Source organism: Pyrenophora tritici-repentis, chromosome 1 (genome assembly GCF_003171515.1).
Source record: "Pyrenophora tritici-repentis strain M4 chromosome 1, whole genome shotgun sequence".
In the NCBI taxonomy this organism is placed as follows: Eukaryota; Fungi; Ascomycota; class Dothideomycetes; order Pleosporales; family Pleosporaceae; genus Pyrenophora; species Pyrenophora tritici-repentis.
Window position 1 is genome coordinate 1,904,077 of NC_089390.1, and position 23,120 is coordinate 1,927,196.

Genomic DNA, 23,120 nt, shown 5'->3' on the forward strand with positions numbered 1-23,120 from the left:
GCACACTGAGTGACATCGAGCTGTTCAACTTGAAGCATGTAGAAAATGCACCAACGGATTCCATTACCGTTCAACGTCTTCGTTGTGCATAACCATGGCCTATGCCTCTCAGATGGTGACCCTTCCCGCGTTGCCTGCTACCGAGCTGACCATGGTAGACAGTTGGAGCAGCTTGTCCGTGAGAATGCGGATACCATCACGAGCTCCAGGACTAAGTTCAAGGCTGCCCATACCAAGTTCTTCGCCTTCGCCGTTTTCGTCGTCTTCATCAGCAGTAGAGTGACAGGACTGACCATCTTGCGGCAGAAATGCGCCGATCGTGTCCCCCCAACAAACCTTGTTGCCCATTGTAAGACGCTCCAGTTGGGCGAGATGGGTAGCCCACTTCAAGTGACGAACACAGAGACCCCAAGCCAGCTGGTCTCCAGGGTACCACATGCCGGTAATCTCGACCTTGTATGGAGTTTTCTTGATACCGAACGTGTATATGATTTCCGAGCGAGATGTGGCCAGACACTTCTTGATGGTCGGTGTAGCATCGCACACAACAAAGGCTTCGTGGGATGAGATGTCGTATCTATCTTTCATCCGTACACTGCGAGCGAAAACTTTCAAAACTGGTGACACTGTCGCCGCAGGCACAGGAACCAAAGATTCGAGAGCGAAGTGCCACCCCCGGCTCTCGCCAAGCTCTAAGAGGTTGATGTCCATGTTTACTTTGGGCCCGTTTATACCCTGTTCTGTTCGATAATACCTGGGACCGCCTTTTTCGTAAAGACCTCCTTCATCGTCAGTCCAGTCGACTTGGACTATGACGAGTGGAGTCTGTGTCGTGTTGCTTGTGCTGGATCGTCCACCAACTACGCTGGGATCGTGAAACACCCACGTCCCTCTGAACATTGGTTGGGTCGCTTTTAGAGAATCTGGCATGCGTCCATAGTATCCAGCAGGTTTGGTGGGTTCCAGGAAGTGATCAGCCGACATAAGTGCCCTCAAGATCTGAGTGCCCATAGTGTCACTAGCGAGCCACCTCTTCACCTCAAGCTGGAATATACCTTCTATGCCTCTCTGGAAATTTTCCTTCTCGACTGTAGTACCAGGCGTGATTCCTGCGGCCCTCTTTGAACTCAGAGCGAGGCAGCCAAGGCGGATGGCCATGTCGTACGAGCCTTTCCTATAGCGAACTGCTTCTAGGGACGCTTTGAAGGAGCTCTGTAGCTTCTCTAGTTGAGTATAGTGTAGAAAGTCCTGTCGAAATGCTCCAGGTATGTCCATCAAGGGATGGGGAAGCAACCTGGGGACACGTGGGACAAGTCGGTCGTGGCGTTTCGGCCACCAAGGCTCAGCTTCTTCGAGGATGATTGTGAGCCCCTCTCGATCGTCAAGAATGATGTTGAAAGTATGCTGAAATCCTGCAGCGTCGGTTTGTATCTTCTCGATGACGGTTTGCACTTGCGCTTCGGCGGTTACGACCTTGTCTATATCCTCGCCGAGTATCTCGATCTCCCAAACCTTACCCGGGCCAGGTGAGAGAATAATATAAACATCGTTGTTTGTTCTGATAGCGTCCAGAGCTTCGAGCTTGTTCTTGAAGATGTCCCTGGGGTTGATCTCCTGGTCGAGAAGAGCCACCGGCCAAGGAATAGTGACCTGATACTAGTTAGGCTCTTATAAGCGGTCAAGAACTTTGGCATACTTGCTTTAGAAAGATGCGATGTATCTTCGGGAACAGGTTCTTTGAATTGTTGCTTGCGCTCACGCTCACGCTGCTCGGCTTCTTCGTAATGCCAATTGCCACTGTGGAAAGCAGGCATCTTCGCCCATGCTGACGACTCTGCTGATCTCGTGTTTCCCTTGGATATCCACTCGTTGATGTATCTGACAGCCTTGTCCAAGCCAGCACCGGACCCTACGATGCCAAATTCCTGTATGCGTCCGTTATCCCATTGCGGAATCACTTCGCATCCGGTGGCGGTCTTGACATCATTGACGATTATGTCGCGCTCTCTGAGCTGCGAGCGACGACGGAACTCTATGGGGACGGGAATGACTTTGTTGGGCCTCTTGAGCTTAGGTACATTTTGGTCAGTCCCAGATATGGGGGCAGCAGTGCTCCAGCCGTCCATGACTATGGGTAGTGTAGTAACGGTGTTGGAGAAGGAGAGTGTCAAACAAGTTGGGGTTCAAAGTTTGGTGAGCCCATACGTTGCTGTGGGGAGCAAACTTTCGAGGTGAGAGTGGATTGGAGATTAGAAGGAGCAAACAGGCAGTGACAATGCTTGGCATCGTACCACAACGTGCACGTGCAAGCGCATTACAAAAGCTGTGCAGGCCTCATCAGGCTTGTGTGATGGTATTCGGAAGCTTATCGTGATAGCATAGCCGTCTAGTCATGCAATTGAAGTCTCCAAAGAGCGCTTTTAGCCCTATTTCGGACACTTGAAGCGCGTATGTATCCTGACGAAGAGGTGAAAGCTACAGGGAAAACTATGAACAACTATAACAATTACATGTATGTATTTGTAAGACAGGAAAGAAAAAGGCAGGCAAGATAGTCAAATTGTTGATATAGTGAAATACATTGCAACTTATCCTGTTTGCAGGTGAGAGACGGTTGAGATTGCAAGAGAAAAAATTGGTAGAGAGATACAGAAACAAGAGCAAGCGAAGTTCTCAGTTCTCCGCTGGAAACAGTAAGATCGGGATGGAAGCCGGTTGCGTTGACCATGTGCTGTGCTAGAAGGATGGGGTTGTGATAAGTTACTAGGCGGGGACGAAGGTGCACGGACGCGGAGGTGAGCGATGGGCCTCCGATGGATTTTCTGGACATTCAGGACCAACCGCCATTGAACTTTGAATACAAGACATCGTCGCGCGCATTGCTCGTTCCGACATGCAATATAGCAATCACCTATCAATGAGCACTTGATTGGCCTCCATTAAGAAACCAAGTCCCGCACCCTCGTTGGGACTCTCCGCTATGGACGCCGTACCCATCACCAAGAAGTTGATCGCCTTTGGCAGCAAGAAGATCTACCTGTAAGCGGCCCTCCATACACCATCATTGCTGAAATTAACCTGATGCAGTCCCAAATTCACAGTCGCCCTCGTACGGACACCCAAATTTTCACCATACCACGCCCGCTTTCTAGTCCCACTCGACTTCTCAAAATACGACCTCCGTGACTACCTCTACCACGCCTACAACGTCAAATGCTTCAACATCCGATCATATGTAAAACAAATGCCAGTACGGGATACGCGCGAACAGCCACGGCATTGGTTCAGACCCGAGTCGCAGAAATACATGACGGTCGAGCTGGAAAAGCCTTTTGTGTGGCCCGAAACCCCTGACCTAAAACCGTGGGGTCAAGAAGAGAGGCAAAAAGAACTCAAGGACGCAGAGACTGCTAATGGAGCCGGGGGCCCAAGCGAGGCAAGGAAGGCTGCGAGGACATTACGAGAGCAAGTGAAAAAGCTACTGAACAAGGACGTGGTGCAGCCAGATCCTGAAATCGCAAAGAAACTGGCAGAAAGCTCACCACTCACTCTAGAGGAGCAAGAGAAAGAGGCGCTCAGGAAGCAGAAGATGGAAGAGTTGGAGCGTATGACAAGAGTAGAGGTGTGGGAAAAGCAGAGGACGGGAAAGGTGGTGGAGGGCGACGACCGCAACAAGTACGCGATCAAGGCATGATGTCGGCCGTGAGCTATGTATATATGACTGTATTGGATGCATTGGGATGGATATCAATGACCGGTCGGCTTGTTCAAATGTATGAAATTAAGCTTCTCACGATATGTGATGACAGACCGGAACCTGCAGAGTCATGACATGAATAGTAGGAGCAGGCAGTCACAGGAGTTAATTCGATCCTTCTAGTTATACGTATTCGTCAGGAACTTTCCTCAGGTGCTTGGCTCCATCTAATCATCATAGTAATAGGCTATGAAATGCGTTGCTTACTCTTCAGATATCATGATTGACGTAGCAACATGCTACGAAACATTGCTCAAATCATTTGTTGGGAGCTCTTTCGAGCCCTCCCCATGCCTCTTTCTGTTCACTGGTGGAACCTACTTGCGTGAGCAAATTACATCCCTCGCTGCTTACATGTCTGGTTCATGTAGATGGAAGGGGGAGAGACCTATCGCCTTGGCGCACGTATAACTCCGCTCAGCACCCTGTGATTTCTCTGCATCTTTGTTACGAATACAGTATTCCAACTCAATCACTTGTGTCTCTTACAAACACAGTATCCCCACTCAATCACTTGTATCTCTTACAGCATCGATGGCACTCGCAACTATGAACAATCGACATGCTACGAGGAGATACCATCTCGACGCGATGATTATGGAGGAGAAACTCAAAGGGGTAGCCTACGGTATATTCTTTTCCGCGCATGCTCTGCTTCTTCCCTGCTATCCCATGTTTTGCATTACTGACAATGAGACAGTACATTCAGAATCTCTATGGCTGGGAAGATTCAGATGATTACGGCTTCGCTCTGCTTGTTTGCCTCTACTCGCTCAATATCTATGTCATCCGCGCAATTCAATACACGGAGCCTGGACAAAAGGCATGGAAAATTGTGGCGGAAACCCGCAGGCCCATCTCTGGCATCAATGCTGCCCTGCAAGGATTCACGAATGACTTGGAACGCCAGATGGAAGACAAGACGAATGACCTCAGTGTATCGGGGCGGAGTCACTTTAACGGGATGCCATCAGTTGGTACAGCAGCATCCGCACTCAAAAGGCCATGTCTTATTGTTATCTTGATCGTTTTTTTACTTCTAACATACTGTTGTGTTAAGCCAGATCGGACGCTCCAAGCCAGATTGGACGCTCCTGCATAGCTAGTGTGATGGTACATGCATATCCGTCGGGAAATTAGTTGATCAGTGATACAGATACGGTACCTAGGCGAGGCTTACGTTCGGCCGACAGTAGCGTCTTTCCCGCATACACGTTTTTTCCTCACCTCATCTGTCTCTCTTTTTATCCCTCCTAATTGCTTCTTGATGTGACAATTCAGCAGTTTCAATTGATTCTGGACGTTCAATCAGTACCTGACACCTCTTAAGGTTGCTCGAACGACAATGACTGCATATCATATGCTTGTCCGAGGTAACCAAGACCGATCTTGCATCACAACAGATGAGACACCAGGTAATGCAGTAGTGATCATCCAGAATTCAGACTAGGATCAGTGCGAGGATCTACCCGTGCGCGGGGGGAACAGCTCGTGACGAGTCATGTCTAATAAGATGTTCATGGTTAGAAGGGTTCTATGGGTTTGCTAGGCTGGCGCTGGCAGCTAAAACTCGGCTACGGCTACACTACCTGAATGGCGTACCTCTGGGAGCCAATCAGCCACAAGCAGGATTCTGATGGTCCCAACAGTGCACATTCTTGAGCAATGATATGATCTTGTAGGATTGTTAGTCTACGCTAGTAAATGACGTTATCGGCAGACCTTTCGGCGCAATATCAACACAAGGGAAAGTGCCAGAACATAAGCGAGCCCCCAACGAGCAAAAATCCCTACACATTGACTTGCTCCACGAACGTGGCGATCCAACGTACTTATGGGGACTGCCCTGTAATAAATAAGACGCCAATCATCTGTCAATTGCGCTTTGAACTTTTCCATCTGCCCCCCAACGAAAATTCCAGATAATGTCTGTCATCGACACCACAAAGGACCTGTCGGCACTCTTTACAAAACAGGTCCAAGCTACCCCGGATCTGATTGCCTTAGAGGACGACAAGCATACATATACGTACCAGGAACTCCACGACAAGGTCGCTGCCCTCGTCGACCGGCTGCGGGGTCATGGGGTCGGCCGTGATAGCTTGGTTGGGGTCCTATTGCCGCGATCCGCCGACTATGTAATCGCTTGTTTAGCAGCTCTACGCGCAGGTGGTGCATTCTTGGTTCTGGAACTAGCATACCCTCCCGATCTTCTCGCAGATGTACTCGAAGATGCCCAGCCTACAGTTGTCGTTACCATTAGCGCCGAGGTTGGCAAGATCAAGGGAAACACCCCGCTTGTTGTTTTGGACGAAGCAAGCTCAGCCAGCAACGGTCACGTCGAAGAATCTCAATTAAAACCATTCCCCGAAGACACCGACTTGGATCGCCTGGCGTTTGTTGCCTACTCCAGTGGAACAACCGGCAAGCCCAAAGGTATCGCCAACCCCCACAGAGCGCCTGTTCTCTCATATGATCTTCGATTTGGTCTCTCCGACATACAGCCGGGCGACCGAGTAGCCTGCAATGTCTTCTTCGTATGGGAAATCTTACGCCCATTGCTACGAGGAGCGACTGTTGTTGCCGTTCCTGACGAAGCAAGCTATGACCCACGTATGCTGGTCGACTTGCTCGCCTCAAAGAAGATCACCGAAACACTGTTCACGCCAACCCTTTTCTCTGCTGTCCTTGCTCGCCACCAAGCATTAGAGACCCGCTTGCCGAACCTGAAGACTATTTGGCTCAATGGAGAAGTCGTGACAACAGACCTCGCACGCCGCGGTATCAAGGCACTTCCAAACACTCGTCTACTCAATGTGTATAGCGCATGTGAGACACATGAGATCGCTTGTGGCGACATTAAAGATATGCTCGAGAAGCTCGACAAGGATGCACCGTATTGTCCAGTAGGACCGCCACTCATCGACAAGAAGTACATCTACATCCTAGACGAGAGTGGCCAGAAGGTCGACGAGGGCGAAAACGGTGAGCTCTACGTGGGTGGCCATTTGCTTGCACGAGGATACCTCAACCGTCCTGAGACGACGGCCGAAGCGTTCATTCGTAACCCGTTCAGCTCAAAAGCTGGTGCTCGTATGTACAGGACCGGCGACAAGGCGCGTCTCCTTCCAAACGGGCTGCTCGAGATCACCGGACGTGTCGGTGCTATGATCAAGATTCGTGGATACTCGGTGGTCCCAGGTAAGGTTGAGAGCGCAATTCTCAACCATTTGGCAGTTAGCCATTGCGCTGTCGTACCCTTTGGTGAGGGCATAGACAGACAACTGGTGGCGTACATCGTGCGGGACAAGGAGACATCGGCAGAACGCCCAGAAGTCGAAATCGACAGAACAGGCCGCAGTTCGACTGCGAGACGTATGCTCATGTCATACCTGGCCCATTACATGATACCTGCGCTTTGGGTCGAGATGGATAATCTGCCCACCAGCGATGTGTCTGGCAAAGTCAACTTGAAGGCGCTTCCTCCGCCGAGACCAGCATCCCCATCGGGTAGTGCACGAAAGTATGAGCAGAGCCCAATCACTATTGAGCAGATTACCCAAATCTGGGCATCTATCCTGGGCGTAAGCGCAAGCTCAATCACTCCCGAATACAATTTCTTCGACCTTGGAGGTCACTCGCTCCTCCTAGCTGACCTTGCTGCACGCTTGTCGAATACTTTTGGATTCAGAGTACCGGTTGCACGCTTAGCCACTCCAGCAACGCTTAATGGGCACCTGGATACCGTTCGTGCCATTCGCGACGGGCATACCGCCGAGGTGCAAGATAACCTTCCTGCTGTCCTACGTGCAGACTCGGTTCTTGATAAGGATATCCAGCCGAAAGACGCCAAGATTTCTGCGCTCAAGGACGCAAAGACCGTACTTCTTACTGGTGTCACCGGTTTCTTGGGTGCTTTTCTTCTCCGGGATCTGCTCGAGGGCACGTCTGCACAAATCATCTGTATGGTTCGATTTTCCGACTCTTCGCAAGACGACATCCCTGCCGGCATTGCCAGGATACGCAGGAACTTGCTGGACTTTGGACTTTGGAGCGACAATATCATGGAGCGTGTAGAGATTCTCCCCGGAAACTTGTCTCGCAAGCGCTTCGGCCTCGCACCTGACACATTCAAAGCACTAGCAGAGCGTCTTGATGTGATTGTACATGCCGCTGCTACTGTCAACTTGGTTTATCCGTACGCTGCTCTACAAAAGCCAAACGTTGGCGGTACGAGGGAGGTTCTTCGCCTGGCCGCTCAGGGCGGTGCCACTGTACAATACATATCTACCAACGGAGTACTCCTTCCAGCAAAAGGCCGAGAAGGATGGTCAGAAGATGCCATGCTTGAGATTGATGACGTTATCAAGCTTGCGGACGGTTACGGTCAGACCAAGTGGGTCGCTGAGCAGCTTGCCCTCGAGGCTGGTCGGAGAGGTCTCCCCATCAAGATACATCGCCTCGGTACTATCAGCGGTCACAGTGAGACGGGTGCAGCCAATGCATGGGATCTCCTGACAGCCATGATTGTTGAGTCTATCAGGATCGGGCACTACCCCGACGTGAAGGGTTGGCGTGCCGAGATGACACCCGTCGATTTCGTCAGCAAGGCTATCGTTCATCTCAGCAACCAGACCGAGACTGAGCAGACAGTCTTCCATATCGGAGACCCAGACCCCGTAGATATAAGTCAGGTCTTCGATGACCTCCGCATTCTTGGTTACCCGACTGAGCCGATGGAGTTCGATAAGTGGACAGCCCTATGGGACGATAAGCGAGGTGCTGCCAAGGGTGGTGATGGTGCTTTCACAGTAGATATTCTTCGAAGCGGTATGCCCAGCATCGAGTTCTTGAGAGATGTCGTGGTGCTTGACAATGCAAAGACAAGGCCACTACGTCTGGCTGTAGAGCGCCCGAAGGTCGACCAAGTACTCCTCGAAACATACACACGTCACTGGTACGCCCGAGGCTGGCTTCCAAAGCCCCCTATCCACCAAGCCGCTGCGGGTGGCTCCGCTAGACTTCCCAGAAGAGGCCCTCTATTCGGGAAGGTCGCCGTCGTCATGGGTGCATCCTCTGGTATTGGCGCCGCTACCGCCGCAGCACTCGCCCGAGAAGGCTGCCACGTCGCGCTCGCAGCCCGTCGCATCGACGCCCTCGAAGACCTGAAAAAGCGCCTCGCAGTCCGCGAGGGCAAGATCATCACGCAAAAGACAGACGTCACCAACAAGACCCAAGTCGAAGAGCTCGTCGCCGCAGCAGAGAAGCAGCTCGGCCCCATCGACATCTTCGTCAACATCTCGGGCGTCATGTACTTCACCATGATGGCGAACTCGTACACCGACCAATGGAACCAAACTGTCGATGTGAACTGCAAGGGTATCCTCAACGTCATCTCTTCCATCGTCCCCACCATGCTCAAGCGCGGAAAAGGCCACCTCCTCGCCATCTCCTCAGACGCAGGACGCAAGGTTTTCCCTGGCCTGGGCGTCTACTCCGCATCCAAGTTCTTCGTCGAAGCCACACTGCAGAGTCTGAGGCTCGAGACTGCTGGCACAGGCCTGAGGGTTACTTCCGTGCAGCCTGGTAACGTGGCCACGGACCTCTTGGGCATGAGCACAGATGCTGAGGCGCTGAAGAAGTTTGGTGAGCCGAGTGGGGCTAAGGTGCTGGATCCGGAGAATGTAGCAGAGTGTATCGTATACGCTCTTAAGCAGCCCGAGCATGTTAGTGTTAACGAGGTGCTTATCGAGCCAAGAGATGAGCCTATTTAGATGGGTGGTGATGTGTCATCTGAGCAGGTCAGGGCTGTCATGGTGTTTATGAAGCCACAAAAATAGAGCATAAGATAGAAGATAGAGCTATAGGTTGACAGAATTACAGACAACTTCATCATGCGGGTATATTACCCTTCCACTTCAAAACAGAACGCATGGAGTGTGTACAACGTATGATGTCATGCACATGAGTTTGCCTGGTATGCTGAATGACATTTGATAAATTCGATAGCCCTGAAGTCTTTCAACTAACATATAGCTATCTAAACCTAGACCATACTAAGGACCTGTTACAGTGAGTCCAAGATCAAGTCTGCTTTAAACTATCTCTTAACACAAACAAAGCGTGGCATGATGACGATGATATTACGATGTTTTCTTGGAATCATCGTTTACTTTGGTACTGAAAAGAGAGATGTAGAGCATTGATTGTCTAAATCCATAGCTGTAGAAGCGATTCATCTGTGTCCGTTGTGTTATGCTTTCTCTTCTCCTTCTATTTCTGTTGTGGTGACTTTCTCCTCTCCATCTGTATCCGTAGTGATAGTACCTTCTGCTCCTTTTGTTTCCGTTCTGAAAGCCTCATCTTCTCCTTCTTTATCTGTTTTGCTGACCTTGTCTTCTCCATCCGTATCCGTCGTAGCAGTCTGCAATCCTTCCGTATCTGTCATGCTAGCCTTCTCTTATCCGTCTCTATCTGTTATGACAACCTCTTCCTCTCCTTCCATTTTCGTAGAGATAGCGTTCTTCAGCTCTTCTTGCTTTTTCTGTTCCTGTATTAGAAAAAATCGAGGTATACAGGTATTGATGTCCTCCTCACGCCAATTATTGTACAGCTTCTCGAGATCGAGCGGGCCTCCGAGACCCAGGTTGAGCGTACTAACGGTCTTTGGACATTCTATAAACATTTAAGATATACAGAAATCATCCCACCATTCACGTTCGCCATACTTGAAACCTACGTTCTCGCAGAGGAGATTGGTGATGTCTTCCTGGATGATGGACCATGCCTGTTTCAGCGGAGCGAGGGTTATACCAAGTGCTACAGAGGTCACGATATCCAAGGACCAAGCGCCGGGCTCCGCCTTGAGCCTTTGAGGGTCGATAGCCACCTTACAGTGGGGCGGAATATCCACCTCAGTGACGATTCTTGCCCACATGTCGCTACACATATCCTGCCAGTGAGGCTAGCGAGAGCGGAGATCAATATCATTCTTTTCCATTTTCTTCGTAAGATCCTATATATATATATATATATATATATATCCGCGTGCATCGACAATGGGCTCGAAAGGCGGGACTTGTCCATTGGGTAGATTGGACTGGAGTCCTTACTGAGTCCAGGTTTCCGGGGAGGAAATATAATTCAGCAGTTTCGTTGTATATGTGACACGGTCTTCGGGGTGGAACCGATTTGGCTCCATACGTTTTGCGAGCAAGTCGCACAGTACGCTGGATTCTCGGAATGTCCGCCTGGTATGGTGCTTGCATGCGTAACGTCTGTTATGGGCCGACTCTACCGGATCCCTTCCAATTTCCAGCGCAAGTTTGGTTCCGGCTTCTGCTAATGTTACTGGCGCGGCGCCATAGAATACGTGTTCGTATCCTTGAAGGGCCAGGATAAATTCCATGTCTGGCCAGACTGGATCTTCGGGATATAGCAGCCGGTCAGCTACATACAAATGACCCAGCATGCATGAGTTTTCCAACTTCTGTTCGTGCCGATACCACATCGGTGAGATGAGAACATCAATTGATAATCCGTTATTCCGCACAAAAAGGGCTGAAAATCAGCCAATGTATATGCTCGATCCTCGCTCAGCGGCAAAACTAAGGCTCGGAAAGCATCAGAGCCATGCGACCGCGCAACACTTGCATTGAACCCACCACCCATCTAGTGACTAACCTCATCGATAATCTTGTTCCACGGCTCGTATACTTCGGCTATCTCTTCCCTCTGGATAAAAAGATCTCGAACCCGGTCATCGAAAGATTTCCGCCACGACATACCCGAAATTATAGCCCTATACAGTTGGTCAAAGGGCAGTGGGTGCGTATTCGGCTCTTTGAGAGTATGCAATGCGTCCAGGAGGGTATGTATACCGAAAGCGACCCAGATAGGAATTTCTTTATTCTGCTCCATGACTTGGATTCTGGCGACTTCGTCAAACGTAATTTTGTTGTTTGAATAACAAAGGAACGCGTCGCGTTGACAAGTTCCAGAGTTTGCCGGTACGCTGGTGGGAAACCCATCTCTGAAAACTGCGCTGGGCACAGGAAAGGATTGCAGTTTTTGGACTTATGAACCGCACAATATTGGTTTATACAGCAAGCAAAATAATTCTGCAATGCGGAATAAACAGGCCATTGACAGAATCGAGCGAAGGGACTTCCCAATCTTGCAGCCTCCATAGTGTCGCCTTAAGCAAGACACAGTCCTCGATGGGAAGATGATGGATATCCTCATGCATCACATGATTAAGTACTGCCGGCAGAGACCAGGCAGGAAATCTCGAGGCAGGATATTTCGCTGTATGTTCCAGAAGCAGACCAAATCTACACTCAGCCTGACGAACAAGCTCAATAGCAGTATTGGTAACCATGGAGGCAACAACGAAGTTCTGGTCATCTTTTGCACGTTCCCTCTAGATATCGAGGATTGTGTCGCCAATCTCCTGAATCTCGACAAGAAACGTCATGATCTCAAAGTAAACCTCTACTTCTAGTTCACGTTTGTCTCTTTTGATATGAACACGTGGTAGGCCAAAGAAAGTATAGCCATTTTCTTCGACACTTTCTTCTGCGTTATCATCTTCCGCAACAGTAGGCTTCGTCCTTTGCTGCGATTTCACTGTCTCGTTGATGGTGTGATTTGAGAGATTATCCTGGAGTATGTGTGTATGAGCGTGGAAGTCTTCCGCAGTTGCTTCGGTAGCCTTCTTCCGACGATTCGTTTTGATGAAGGGGCGCAATATGTCGAGTGTCTTGTCGAGAATTTCTTTGAAAGCCGCATGTTGTTCAGTGATCTGAATGTCCTCCTGACCGCAGTCACGGAACCAGTTGGTGACCCTCTTACGTATATTCAGCATACGTTGGAATACCCCGCAATAGATGCTGGAATCCTAGTTCCCATCATATTCTTCGTGGTGCATTTGGCCATGGGCTCAAAGTCTTTCATGCGAATGGTCAACGTGGCCTTACTTCTGATACCTCCCGTGTTTGTTTTGCCTGCTTGATTTCTGGCCTTGCCTATCGAACTAGTAGCAAGCCCTCTAGGGCCTGCAGCAGGTAGCGACATAGTTAGCCGATAACCAGCCTGCCGTGCCGTGTCCGCCAGCCATGACAACACAAAATTCGTATCCTGTTTGTATTGACGATGGATAGAGCGAAAATTCGTGTCTGAGATTGGAGATGTCATGTCGAGCTTCTACGTTCATTGGAATAAGAGTATAGATAGGCAACAGGAAAACTCCCCAAGGACCGTATAAGATAGTGGATTAGGACGAAGAGTATACTAAAGAGTCGTGATGAAATTCCATTACCAAGATCCTAGATTGGAATAGGACCAACTTGACAAAGATCTTACGGCAACTGGAGGGGCCAAATCAGTACCTAGGTGTAATGTCTACCGGCATGTTTTCTTTTTCTCTTATCATCCCGTCTTCGAGGTTAACTGACAACGCATCTACACAAGCCATGGACAAGGACCGAGAGAAGAAAGACAGTTGAATATAAATATACACGTAAAGCATATGAATTCGAAGCCATGAAATAGTACCTAGTTCCAACCCTCGAGCCTTGGAAGGTGGTTACCTGCTGGTAGTATGTAGGCCGTTGGACAGAAACAGACTAGCGTCTTGGCAGTCGTCAATGCAGCATTTCGTAGAACGGGCTACTGCTCTCTCACGTAACAACAATACAGTATGGCCAACACGATAAAGGTCGACGGGGACGAACATGCCCCCAAATCGCCTGGCAATGCCGATAAGGAGCTCTCCCACAATGTTCACGTTTCAACAAACGACGAAGCAGAAGAGGCAACAACCGCCATGACCGCGAACGAAGCAACAGCGCAAGTTGTGCCCTCACCTCAAGATGCCGCTGGAGAAACCGCCGTTACTGCAACTACAAATCTCGACGTCAAAGCCGCTCTCCAAGCGCGAATGGCGCGCTTCAAGGCCCTCCAGGCACAGAAAGTAAACGGCCGCAAAGCCACAGAGCGCGAAGTCCGCGACGCAGAAGACCGCTCCAGCCGTCTCGCGCAAATTTCCAAACTGAGCGCCGCCCACGAGAAAGCATCCTACAAACTACTCAAATCAGAAGACCCAGACTTTGAGCGCAAAAGGAATTGGGACTACACTGTCGAGGAGAGTGAGAGCTGGGACAAACGGCTGAAGAAGAAGGCAAAGAACAGAGAGGGAGTCGCATTTGCAGACTACAGGAACGAGGCGAATAAGGTGTACAAGAGACAGATTGGGCAGATGAGTAAGGTGGATATGGAGGCGTATGCGGAGGAGAAGGCAAGGAAACTCCAGTCGCAAGTGTCCTCCGGGCTCTTGCAACTAGTTGAAACGGACGCCGGGGAGATTTACACGGTGGACAGTAATGGGCGCATAAACACTCCCGTCGACGAAGCGTATAGCCACGACCACAAGCCCTCGAAGGAAGCCCTCGATAGATTGGTTGCAGATCTGGACAAGGGCGAGCGCGCACGAATGAAGGCGCGCGCTGCAAGAGGCATACGCGACGAGCAGGATGTGGGTGATGTCACGTACATTAATCAGAAGAACAAGCAGTTCAACGATAAGCTCTCGCGGTTCTACAACAAATACACGAGCGAGATACGGGATAGCTTTGAACGAGGTACGGCGATTTAGGGGGCAGGGAGGAGAAACCGTTTATACCCTGGCATACGATATGCAGGTTGGCGTTGTGGGCTGAATGGCATTACATGGGCTCGGGTTGGCGTCATTGAACTTTACTGAAGCGCATGAGATATTGTTATGTGCATTAGCGTAGTATCACTCGAACAAGGTGCACTCTATTGGAATCTTGAACATCACTCGTCTGCCTAGATATCGTACCTTACATCACACTGCTGAGCACCTTGTTGACATCTTGACCTGGTTCAGGTTTCCTAAGTGCCTTGCTCGTCGTGGTATGCTGTGAGAACTCCAGCCTCCCTTTCCTCCTCTTTGGTTTACCCTCCGTCTCCTGTACCGCTTCGGCAGTTTCATTGGCGCCATCAACATCCTCCCCTCTCTTCCTCCTCGTCGCCTCAATTCCGCTGACTATCTTTCCTCTCTCCACATTCTCCAAGAATGCCTTGTTTTCCTTCTTGCCCTGAGCAATCTCAAACCTAAGTCTTGCCGCGCGCTCTGCATTTTCATTTTGAATCTGCTCCACTAGATTACCCCATTTCACTCCACTTAGGTATCGGATATTCCAGACTTCATCATGCCATCTCCCTCTCTTCTTGCCGCCCATTGTCTGCGCATTTAGATTTTCCGCTACAAATTTCGCGTCGCGCTTGTGTAGAAATTCAACCCAGCCGTCGAGGAAGAGTTTTCGTCGTGTTCCGCCGTTGCGTAGACGCTGGGTTCGGGCTGTGGAGTCTTCGGGTGTTAAGAAGATGCGGCCTACGTCGCCATATGGTGTTAAGAGAGAGCGAAGGACGGCAGGTTTCATGAAAGGTGGGACACGCGATAGATATATGACGCCAGATTTATCCTTTTTGAGCGAGGATTGGGGAAGGGCTTTTCCAAGTTTCGTAGACTGTAGTCTGAACTCAGCGGGGAGAGACGCGGCGAGCTTTTCGAGGTGCGCGAGCTCAGCGTTTTTAGAGGCAAAACTTTTGTGTATGCGATCTTCATCATTCTCTGCGTCTTCGGCGTCGTCATGTTCAAAGTCCTCGTCACCGGTGTCCAATTCCTGGTCCTCCTCTGCTTCTGAGTCCTGGTTTACTTTCTGTCGTTTCGATGCTGGTAGCATGCGCGCTCTGCTCTCTTCTTCCGAGTCATAGCCTTTCTCGTCCTCGTCGCTCTCCTCCACGTCTAAATATTCGTTTCGTTTTCGCGTCGCCATGTCTTTAGACTGATCGTTGTACGATTCGACCTGACTCAGAGCAATTTCCAGGCGTAGGGACCGTTTTTTTCGTAATTTCTTGTTGTTGTACAATGAATCGGGTGCATTCGATTCACCCCGGAGACCCGTCAACTGTAAACTTTTGCGGAGAAGACGCGGAGGTGAACTTTTGGGTGGGGCATATCACTAGCGTCTTGGCGTTTATGGCGCAACCTTCCTTCCCTCCAGGCTGTCACAGTCCTTCCAGTTGCAACCACCAACAACCAACGTAACAGCCAACTACTACCCATATACCATCCTAAACCACCGCAATGGGAGGCGATCTCAACCTGAAGAAAAGCTGGCATCCGCACTTGCGCAAGGTACGTCGCTATCTTACTCATCCTTTGCAAACCTACTAACACGTCTTAGAACCAAGAGAGAGTATGGAAAGAAGAAAAGTCTGCTCTCGAGGAGCGCAAACAGATCGAAAAGCTTCGCAAAGAACGTGAAGAAGAGCGGGCCATTGAAGAACTACAAAAGCTACAGGCTGAAAAAGGCGGCAAGGTCGTCACGAAACGCGTCGACTGGATGTATGCCGGCCCTAGTGGCGACGGCGGAGTTACCGAGGAGCGCGAGGCGTACCTCCTTGGTAAGCGCAGAATCGATAATCTTTTGAAGTCGCAGGATACGCAGAGTCTGCAGAAAGGCGCCCCAGTCGGCATCGATGCCGTGGCTGCTGATACTGGCGCGAATACGGCTCGCGACACCCAAAAAAAAGTACTCCAAGACCCTCTACTCATGATACAGAAGCAAAAAATGGAGATGCAGATGAAGGCAATGAAGAACGCACATAAGGAAGCCCAGTATGCTGAGAAGCGCGAAAAAGAGAAGAAGGAGCGAGAGAGGAAGCACCGGCACAGGGACCGGAGCAGAGATCCGGAACACAAGCATCGCAGCCGGCGAGATAGAGAACGGTCGCGGTCGCGGTCACCGCGCAGGAGCGAAGAGCGTGCGCACCATCGTCGCGATCGTGAAAGCCACCGAAGACGATCAAGGTCGCGGTCGCGGTCACCATACCGTAATCACAACAGCCGACGACATCGATCACGAACGCCGCGCGGAAGGGACGACCGTGATAGAACCGACCGTCGTGATGTCTTCCAGCGCGACAACTACAAGCGACGCGATCGCACACCTCCTCGGACACAGCCTGATGACACAAAAGCTAGTCAGAGCGCTGCGGACCGCCTCGCCAGCATGCAAGCAGAGGCGACGTCGCTAGAAGAACAGCGAGCCGAGCGTGTCCGGCAACAGGAAATTAAAGATGCAGAGGAAGAAGAGAGAGTCAAAAAGGGTATGGAAGGTGGGCGTCGCTTCATCTCGAATGTGCGAGCCCAGGCGGCGAACACGAACCTGGGTGACGCGATTGCTCGCGGACGACCCAACCTGAAGGCAGAACTTGACGCTTGAGTCATGCTTTTCTGGAATGCCACATAGTGCTTATATTTTCACAGAACAAATAGATACCCCATTATTGCTTCTAGTACGCTGCCCAGTTACGCTCGGATAGCTACTTATAGCCATCGCTTCTGACCTTCATTGCGCATTGCGTATAGATCGCCACGACATATATGACAAGACTCCACTCCTGCATGAAGGAATACATCTTTGTGTCAGCTGGGATGGACAGTACATCTTGTATGATGTGATGTGGTAGTGATGCGCCCAGATTACAAGCGTCATCTTACCCTTTATAAGCCAGCTGACGTCTGGCGTCTGTCGTACACTTCACATCCATAGGAACTGCCTGGTGGCCTTGTTTTGCACTGTAACATTAATACCATGGACTCCGACCTCAAATCGCTCTCAATTCCTCGCCTTGGCCATCTTTTGCAATTTCACCACCATTCTGCATTGCGACCAGCGCTATTCGACGGGCAGACATTGAACCTGAATTACCGTCCGTTGTTCCACCCTGCATCTGGCGCAAAGAGTTCGTCCATGCTGTCACCGCCACTTTTCCCAGTCCTCGAATCTTCAACGCTGTAGGATCTGGTTACAGCAATTTGACGGCTCGACTTCTTGTCAGCTGCCTGATTGTGCGCAGCTGTTTCTGCTTCTGGGCTCTGCAACTCATATTCCTTCTCAGTTCCACGTTTTACCAACATCCTGAATTTGCGGATCATAGAACGATCCCCGCTCCCACTCTTGCTCGATAGGGACAGTATCCAGGGCATATACTGCTGTATGAACGGTTTCAGAAGCGCCACACATGCGCAAATCACACCGCCGTTGAGCTCGACTGTGGAGAAGATGCATGCCTTGGCTACGTTGTAAGTCGAGTCGGGGTTGCTGATCATGCTGTAAACATAGATGATGCGAACAGTAGAAATCACGACAACACTATCGAGCTGTCAGTACCTGGCGGGGAAAGCTGTGCAGTCATTCATACCCAGACCCAAGCGCGAATACGAGTCCTAGTAAGACCTTTTGCTTCAACGGCAGTTGTAGAGCGCGCAACATTGGTATCGGCAAGCAGAGAATCAGGAAGTCTGTGATGATGTTGATACACGCCATGAACAGGTTCAAGTCTGTCAGACACTTCTGATCTGTATGGGTTTGTGGATTGCAAGGACCAGCAGCAACAACTGTAATCGAAAGAGAATATCCAAAGACCAGGCCCGCTAATCCGTAGATGCACATTCGAATGGTCCGGTCCGGATTGAGGCGGTAGTAGAGGGCCAATAGTGACAGCTTTGCCAAAGCGGGCGTCCAAACGTACACAACCATGATACCAACAAGTATCTTTGTGTAGGCCATTACCTGTTCAGGAGTGACGTTCCACAGATGTTGACCGAAGCCGTATTGGAACGCTGTGCTATGGTCAGCCGCGCAACGTTGACGACAGCGATAGACTGTACCTTCGAAACATATTACCAGCCACGCGACGCAACCCATCCAACTACACAGTACAAGTGCATCGTCCAACCCGGTTGTGTGGCGAATACAGATACGAGTATACAGTCGCAAAGCGAGCACAATGGTGGAGATGACCGTCATCACCACATATACCACGATGATCCTATTCTGGAGGTCGGTCCTATCGCCACTGAAATCTGGTTGCATACCATGAGGCGGCGGTATAACGCCAATTTTCTGCGCATTCGTAGTCATTTTTTCGGGGAGCTCTTGGCGAAAGAGGGCGAAGGATTCGAAAGCTGGATTGCTCCTAGCACGATGCCGGACTTGCAGCGACCTTATCACTGGGTAGCAGCATCGTGTAACGTTGCCAACACTTGACATGGGGAAGCATGGCTGATCGCCTCTCCTGTATAACCTCGCCTCTTCAACTGTGGAACCATAAGACGCAAACGCTTGCTCATAGCGCTTACGAATGTGCGATTTCTCGGAACGGCTAGCTTAGATCCTGTGAAAAGGGCAGAGGGATATCTAATAACAAAAGGTGAATCTCTTTGGCATGTTCATGGCAGCAAAGAGGGCACGCCTGACCCCTGTCTCGGCTAAGTCATTATACATTCCTGTCCTGAAATGGTCAGTGTCAGCCTCAGGAAAAGCTGGTATACGTGCCGAAGTGACACAAAGTACTACAATCAATAACGTGGCGTTCGGACAATTCATGCACCATCGTCTCTCCCTTTCGTTGGGAACCAAACAACGTCGGACCGCTAGAAAACATCACAATATCACAGCTGGAAGTCTAACTTAGCATGACTTCGATCCGAGCCACTAGTCGCCTATGTGTGATGGTGTGCGACTAAATACTACAAGCGCGAACGTACGTTAGTCTAATCCTTGCAAGCCACTCATCAACGGATGCAGCAGGCTTCCTATTCCAGCAATACCAGCAAATCCTATATTTCGAGAGTTTCCGAGGCATTTTGAAGGACCAAGTGCAGCTAAAGATTGGATGTCTTCAGCTGGTGGTGTTGCCAATCGGGTCTCTGTACATGCTGCCACAAGTGCGACTGTCACCTTCCAAAGATCGGGGAACAAACACGTCGCACTTTCCTTCTCCCACGTTTCGTGCTCGCAGTAACACCTTCCACGGCAATTACCAAACGCAGCAACTGATTGTATGCACTCACAACTGGTAGGCCCATTGCAAGTATCCACGGGCCGCTGAAACAGCTAATGGGATTTAATAAGGGGAAATTTGTGAGTTGAGCTGCAAAGGAGGCACTATTGTCGACGAACATCACCCTAACATCAGCAACACAGCGTCTATCCGGGAAGGAGCTATGGAATCTGTACCCATCGCCGTCTTTGTGTTTGCACCATTATCGGCAGTCGTACTGCACGAATTGATTCTGCGTCGAGTGGAAGTCGACCATCTAACCCTATCGATACTTGGGCTTGCGTCTATTGTGTTCTGGGTCCTCGCATATTACACTGGTTTCATTGCTGCAACACTGGTAACCAGCGCCTTCTGGGTGCCGCTGTGGCTTTACATCGGAGTCTACCGCGCCTTCTTTCATCCACTCAGGCACTTCCCAGGTCCCCGGGCAGCGAAGTTATCACGATGGTGGACAATCAAACAGACGTGGGACAGTAATCTACACTATCATCGAGTACTCCAGAGCTTACAATACAGCTACGGTGATTACGTAAGGACAGGTCTGTCATGCTTGGTACCTCTTACCGAATTCAGTACTGACTAGTACAGGACCACGTGAGCTCACCGTGTTCGATGCAGCTGCGATCCAGCCAATCCTGGGAGTTCATTCCAAGACTACCAAGGGCCCATTCTTCGATGTCATGGAAAGATCCCTGCATCTCAATCGCGACAAGACTTTTCATCGACAGCGACGCCGGGTTTGGGATAATGCATTCAAAGCATCACTCTCTGACTACGCTCCTCAAATCGAGCATTTCACGGATCAGTTACTCATAAGACTCCGCAATGAAGAAGGACAGCCCATTCCTCTCCTTGAATATACCACCTACTACAGCTACGATGTCATGGCAGCTCTGGCTTTTGGAAAGCCTATGGGCTTCATCAAGGGTGAACAAAGCGATGTCGCAGCAAGCATCCTCGCCACTTTCACCAACAGTGTCCAAGCCTTGGGCTACATGTACCACATGCCATGGCTGATGAACGCAATCGGAGTCCTCACATCAATCGCCGGCCCCATGAAAGAATGGCGAGACTGGAGTGTCAGTCAAATGCGAATCCGAATGAAGGTACGTACTCTAGTTTACATGTCTCAGATACCCCCGTCCAACTAGATCCACCTACAGGTCCGAGACGCGAAACCAGACCTCATCTCCCACCTGATTACCTCGACGCCCAAAACCCACGAAGGCCGCGAACTCCTCTTCGGCGAGTCCCGCCTCATCATCTCCGCTGGTAGTGAAACTACTTCCACAGCCCTAACCTTCATCTTCATGCAACTCGCCACACACCCTCACTATATGACCGCCGTACGCAACGAGTTCCTAGCCAAACACCCCTCACACACATGCCAAAACGCCCTCCCCTTTCTCGAAGCAGTCATCCAAGAGTCCATGCGCATGTGGCCCTCCGTCTTCTTCGGCTCCCAACGCGTAACCCCACCCCAAGGTGTCGAGATCTCGGGCCACTTGATCCCCGGAAACATTATCGTACACATCCCTCTTTTCCCGCTGTTCCGCGACCCCAGGAATTTCGTCTGTCCCGATGAGTTTATACCTGAGCGGTGGACGACTAGACCAGAGTTGGTGCGGAATAGAGCGGCGTATATACCGTTTTCTACGGGTGCGCATAGTTGTGCGGGGAAGAAATTGAGTCTCATGGAGTTGAGGAGTGTGGTGGGCAGGGTGATCAGTGAGTTTGATGTCGTGCTTGAAGAGGGCACGGATGTGGGGGCGTTTTGGGAGGGGGTTAAGGATCATTTTACCGCGGGCCCGCCGAGGATGATGGTGAGGTTTGTTAAAGGCGGCTGATTGCGAAGGTGTCGTGGTTGAGATGTGTCATGATTGAACGTATGACTTTAAGTTTTCATGAGTACTTGGACTGAGAGGGAAGGCTAAGAATTCATGGCACGCAGGATTTAGCAATGTTATGATGAATACAATGTCTTATCTTCGATATACTCAAATCTGACATTACTATCTATTAAACCAACCAAAAATGGCTACATTCTACAAAACACACTCTACTAGTCATACAAAGCATCGCCCAATAATACTAACTATCCTCACCCCACCTAAAAATCCAATAAACTCGCCCCCCTAGCAGGAACACCCAAAACCGGCGGCACAGCAACGACAGCAGCACCTCCTCCCTCCTTCACGGCCTCAACTTTTGGCACACTAAACCCATACTCTGCCTCCCAATCATCCTCATAATCGCTGTCGTCCTCAGAATCCCAGTCACTATCTTCACTCCCATCCTCATAATCTTGCTCACTCCAATCACTCTCCTCGTCATCTTCATCTTCCCACTCCCCATCCTCTTCCTCATCATCATCCTCCCCATGTTCAAAGTCCTTGGTAGCAACCTCCACGCCCACGACGCCTGTAATCTTCTCCCCCAGCGCAGAAACGTCTAGATCATGCAAGTCGCCGGTGAGGAGGTGGGTCCCGGTTGTGTGACACTCGCCTGTCGTGCCCTCACATATCGGCTCCCCACGCACGAGAGTAAGCTGCACGACTTCGTGCTCCTGCCACGCGTTTACGTGGTCGAGACGGATGGCTTGCAGGGTCTTGCATAGTGATAGGGGGTTGGGTGTTGTGAGAGACTTGAGTATCCTAGCGGGCGCATGGTGCGCACCATAGGCGTACAAGACTTCTAGCCCCGAGAGCGCTTTAAGCAGCGTTCCAAGACCGTCGCTATCCTCCGTTGTTGCACCCGCATTCAGGGTGTTTTCAGAGTACTTGAGGTACCTGACGTGAGACGCGTAAATGGGGTTTGACGTTACACTGCGCAGGAAAAGGGAGTAGCGTGTGCAGGCGGCGGTAAGACTGATGTTTGTAGCGATGTGGGTGGAGGAGATGCGGTTGAGGCAGTGCGCGGTGAGGGATAGGTTGATGATGGAGCGGTAGAGTGTGGGTTGTTGGCCGTGTATGGTTTCGTTCACGGTTGGTCGGTCGGGCGTGAGGTAGATACAGATTAGGTGTAGGATTGGGTCTGGAAGTGATGGGAGGGTTATGAGAGACATTTTAGGTAGGGAATGGCAGTCGTAAATGTAATTTTGTTATTACGACAAGGTCTAAATCGCGCCAGGCGTAGAAATTTTGGTGTTGGGATTGATGATGCTGGAGGGTTGGGTACGAAGGGAAGACGCGTTTTCGATGATGTAGTCGCGCCGGTTTTACGCTATTGTGGTTTTCGAAATACCTTGAGCCGCCTGGATCTGGTTAGCTTGGTGCCCAAGAACATCAACTCCCATAGTAATTTGTTAGTAAATTAATGCAGCAGCCGTTTCCCACCTCCAGAAGCCCATGAAGCTAGTCCTGTACTCTAAATCGTTCGTGTATAGCGTTTTGTTTGTGTGGAGCTTGTTGCGAGCTCAATCTAG

General features: G+C 50.4%; 12 protein-coding genes across 12 annotated transcripts; 6 read left to right on the forward strand and 6 right to left on the reverse strand.

The window, feature by feature from the left end:
• Positions 1-108: 108 nt before the first annotated feature.
• PtrM4_007530 (uncharacterized protein) lies at positions 109-2,126 on the reverse strand (the record flags this gene model as incomplete). The annotated part of the gene is made up of 2 exons (XM_066102844.1): positions 109-1,650; positions 1,701-2,126. 2 exons carry the CDS (start codon positions 2,124-2,126, stop codon positions 109-111), a joined length of 1,968 nt encoding a protein of 655 aa, XP_065965046.1.
• Positions 2,127-2,980: 854 nt separating this feature from the next.
• On the forward strand, positions 2,981-3,694 carry PtrM4_007540 (mitochondrial 54S ribosomal protein uL23m; the record flags this gene model as incomplete). The annotated part of the gene is made up of 2 exons (XM_001930744.2): positions 2,981-3,039; positions 3,088-3,694. The coding sequence occupies 2 exons, from the start codon at positions 2,981-2,983 to the stop codon at positions 3,692-3,694; spliced, it is 666 nt and encodes a 221-aa protein (XP_001930779.1).
• Positions 3,695-4,448: 754 nt separating this feature from the next.
• Positions 4,449-4,859, forward strand: PtrM4_007550 (uncharacterized protein; the record flags this gene model as incomplete). The annotated part of the gene is made up of 2 exons (XM_066102845.1): positions 4,449-4,734; positions 4,822-4,859. The coding sequence occupies 2 exons, from the start codon at positions 4,449-4,451 to the stop codon at positions 4,857-4,859; spliced, it is 324 nt and encodes a 107-aa protein (XP_065965047.1).
• Positions 4,860-5,682: 823 nt separating this feature from the next.
• Positions 5,683-9,531, forward strand: PtrM4_007560 (CaiC, Acyl-CoA synthetase (AMP-forming)-AMP-acid ligase II; the record flags this gene model as incomplete). Its single annotated transcript, XM_001930745.2, has 1 exon — positions 5,683-9,531. One exon carries the CDS (start codon positions 5,683-5,685, stop codon positions 9,529-9,531), a length of 3,849 nt encoding a protein of 1,282 aa, XP_001930780.1.
• A 686-nt stretch (positions 9,532-10,217) lies between these two features.
• PtrM4_007570 (uncharacterized protein) lies at positions 10,218-10,694 on the reverse strand (the record flags this gene model as incomplete). Its single annotated transcript, XM_001930746.2, has 2 exons — positions 10,218-10,421; positions 10,497-10,694. 2 exons carry the CDS (start codon positions 10,692-10,694, stop codon positions 10,218-10,220), a joined length of 402 nt encoding a protein of 133 aa, XP_001930781.2.
• Positions 10,695-12,179: 1,485 nt separating this feature from the next.
• Positions 12,180-12,832, reverse strand: PtrM4_007580 (uncharacterized protein; the record flags this gene model as incomplete). Its single annotated transcript, XM_001930747.1, has 2 exons — positions 12,180-12,572; positions 12,626-12,832. The coding sequence occupies 2 exons, from the start codon at positions 12,830-12,832 to the stop codon at positions 12,180-12,182; spliced, it is 600 nt and encodes a 199-aa protein (XP_001930782.1).
• A 625-nt stretch (positions 12,833-13,457) lies between these two features.
• On the forward strand, positions 13,458-14,411 carry PtrM4_007590 (pre-splicing factor syf2; the record flags this gene model as incomplete). Its single annotated transcript, XM_001930748.1, has 1 exon — positions 13,458-14,411. One exon carries the CDS (start codon positions 13,458-13,460, stop codon positions 14,409-14,411), a length of 954 nt encoding a protein of 317 aa, XP_001930783.1.
• Positions 14,412-14,619: 208 nt separating this feature from the next.
• Positions 14,620-15,222, reverse strand: PtrM4_007600 (uncharacterized protein; the record flags this gene model as incomplete). The annotated part of the gene is made up of 1 exon (XM_066102846.1): positions 14,620-15,222. The coding sequence occupies one exon, from the start codon at positions 15,220-15,222 to the stop codon at positions 14,620-14,622; it is 603 nt and encodes a 200-aa protein (XP_065965048.1).
• Positions 15,223-16,188: 966 nt separating this feature from the next.
• Positions 16,189-17,070, forward strand: PtrM4_007610 (pre-splicing factor cwc25; the record flags this gene model as incomplete). Its single annotated transcript, XM_001930750.2, has 1 exon — positions 16,189-17,070. The coding sequence occupies one exon, from the start codon at positions 16,189-16,191 to the stop codon at positions 17,068-17,070; it is 882 nt and encodes a 293-aa protein (XP_001930785.2).
• A 485-nt stretch (positions 17,071-17,555) lies between these two features.
• PtrM4_007620 (uncharacterized protein) lies at positions 17,556-18,774 on the reverse strand (the record flags this gene model as incomplete). Its single annotated transcript, XM_066102847.1, has 3 exons — positions 17,556-18,003; positions 18,053-18,473; positions 18,522-18,774. 3 exons carry the CDS (start codon positions 18,772-18,774, stop codon positions 17,556-17,558), a joined length of 1,122 nt encoding a protein of 373 aa, XP_065965049.1.
• Positions 18,775-19,859: 1,085 nt separating this feature from the next.
• PtrM4_007630 (CypX, Cytochrome P450) lies at positions 19,860-21,543 on the forward strand (the record flags this gene model as incomplete). Its single annotated transcript, XM_066102848.1, has 3 exons — positions 19,860-20,235; positions 20,285-20,802; positions 20,860-21,543. 3 exons carry the CDS (start codon positions 19,860-19,862, stop codon positions 21,541-21,543), a joined length of 1,578 nt encoding a protein of 525 aa, XP_065965050.1.
• Positions 21,544-21,705: 162 nt separating this feature from the next.
• On the reverse strand, positions 21,706-22,760 carry PtrM4_007640 (uncharacterized protein; the record flags this gene model as incomplete). The annotated part of the gene is made up of 2 exons (XM_001930753.2): positions 21,706-21,708; positions 22,236-22,760. The coding sequence occupies 2 exons, from the start codon at positions 22,758-22,760 to the stop codon at positions 21,706-21,708; spliced, it is 528 nt and encodes a 175-aa protein (XP_001930788.2).
• Positions 22,761-23,120: the final 360 nt, after the last annotated feature.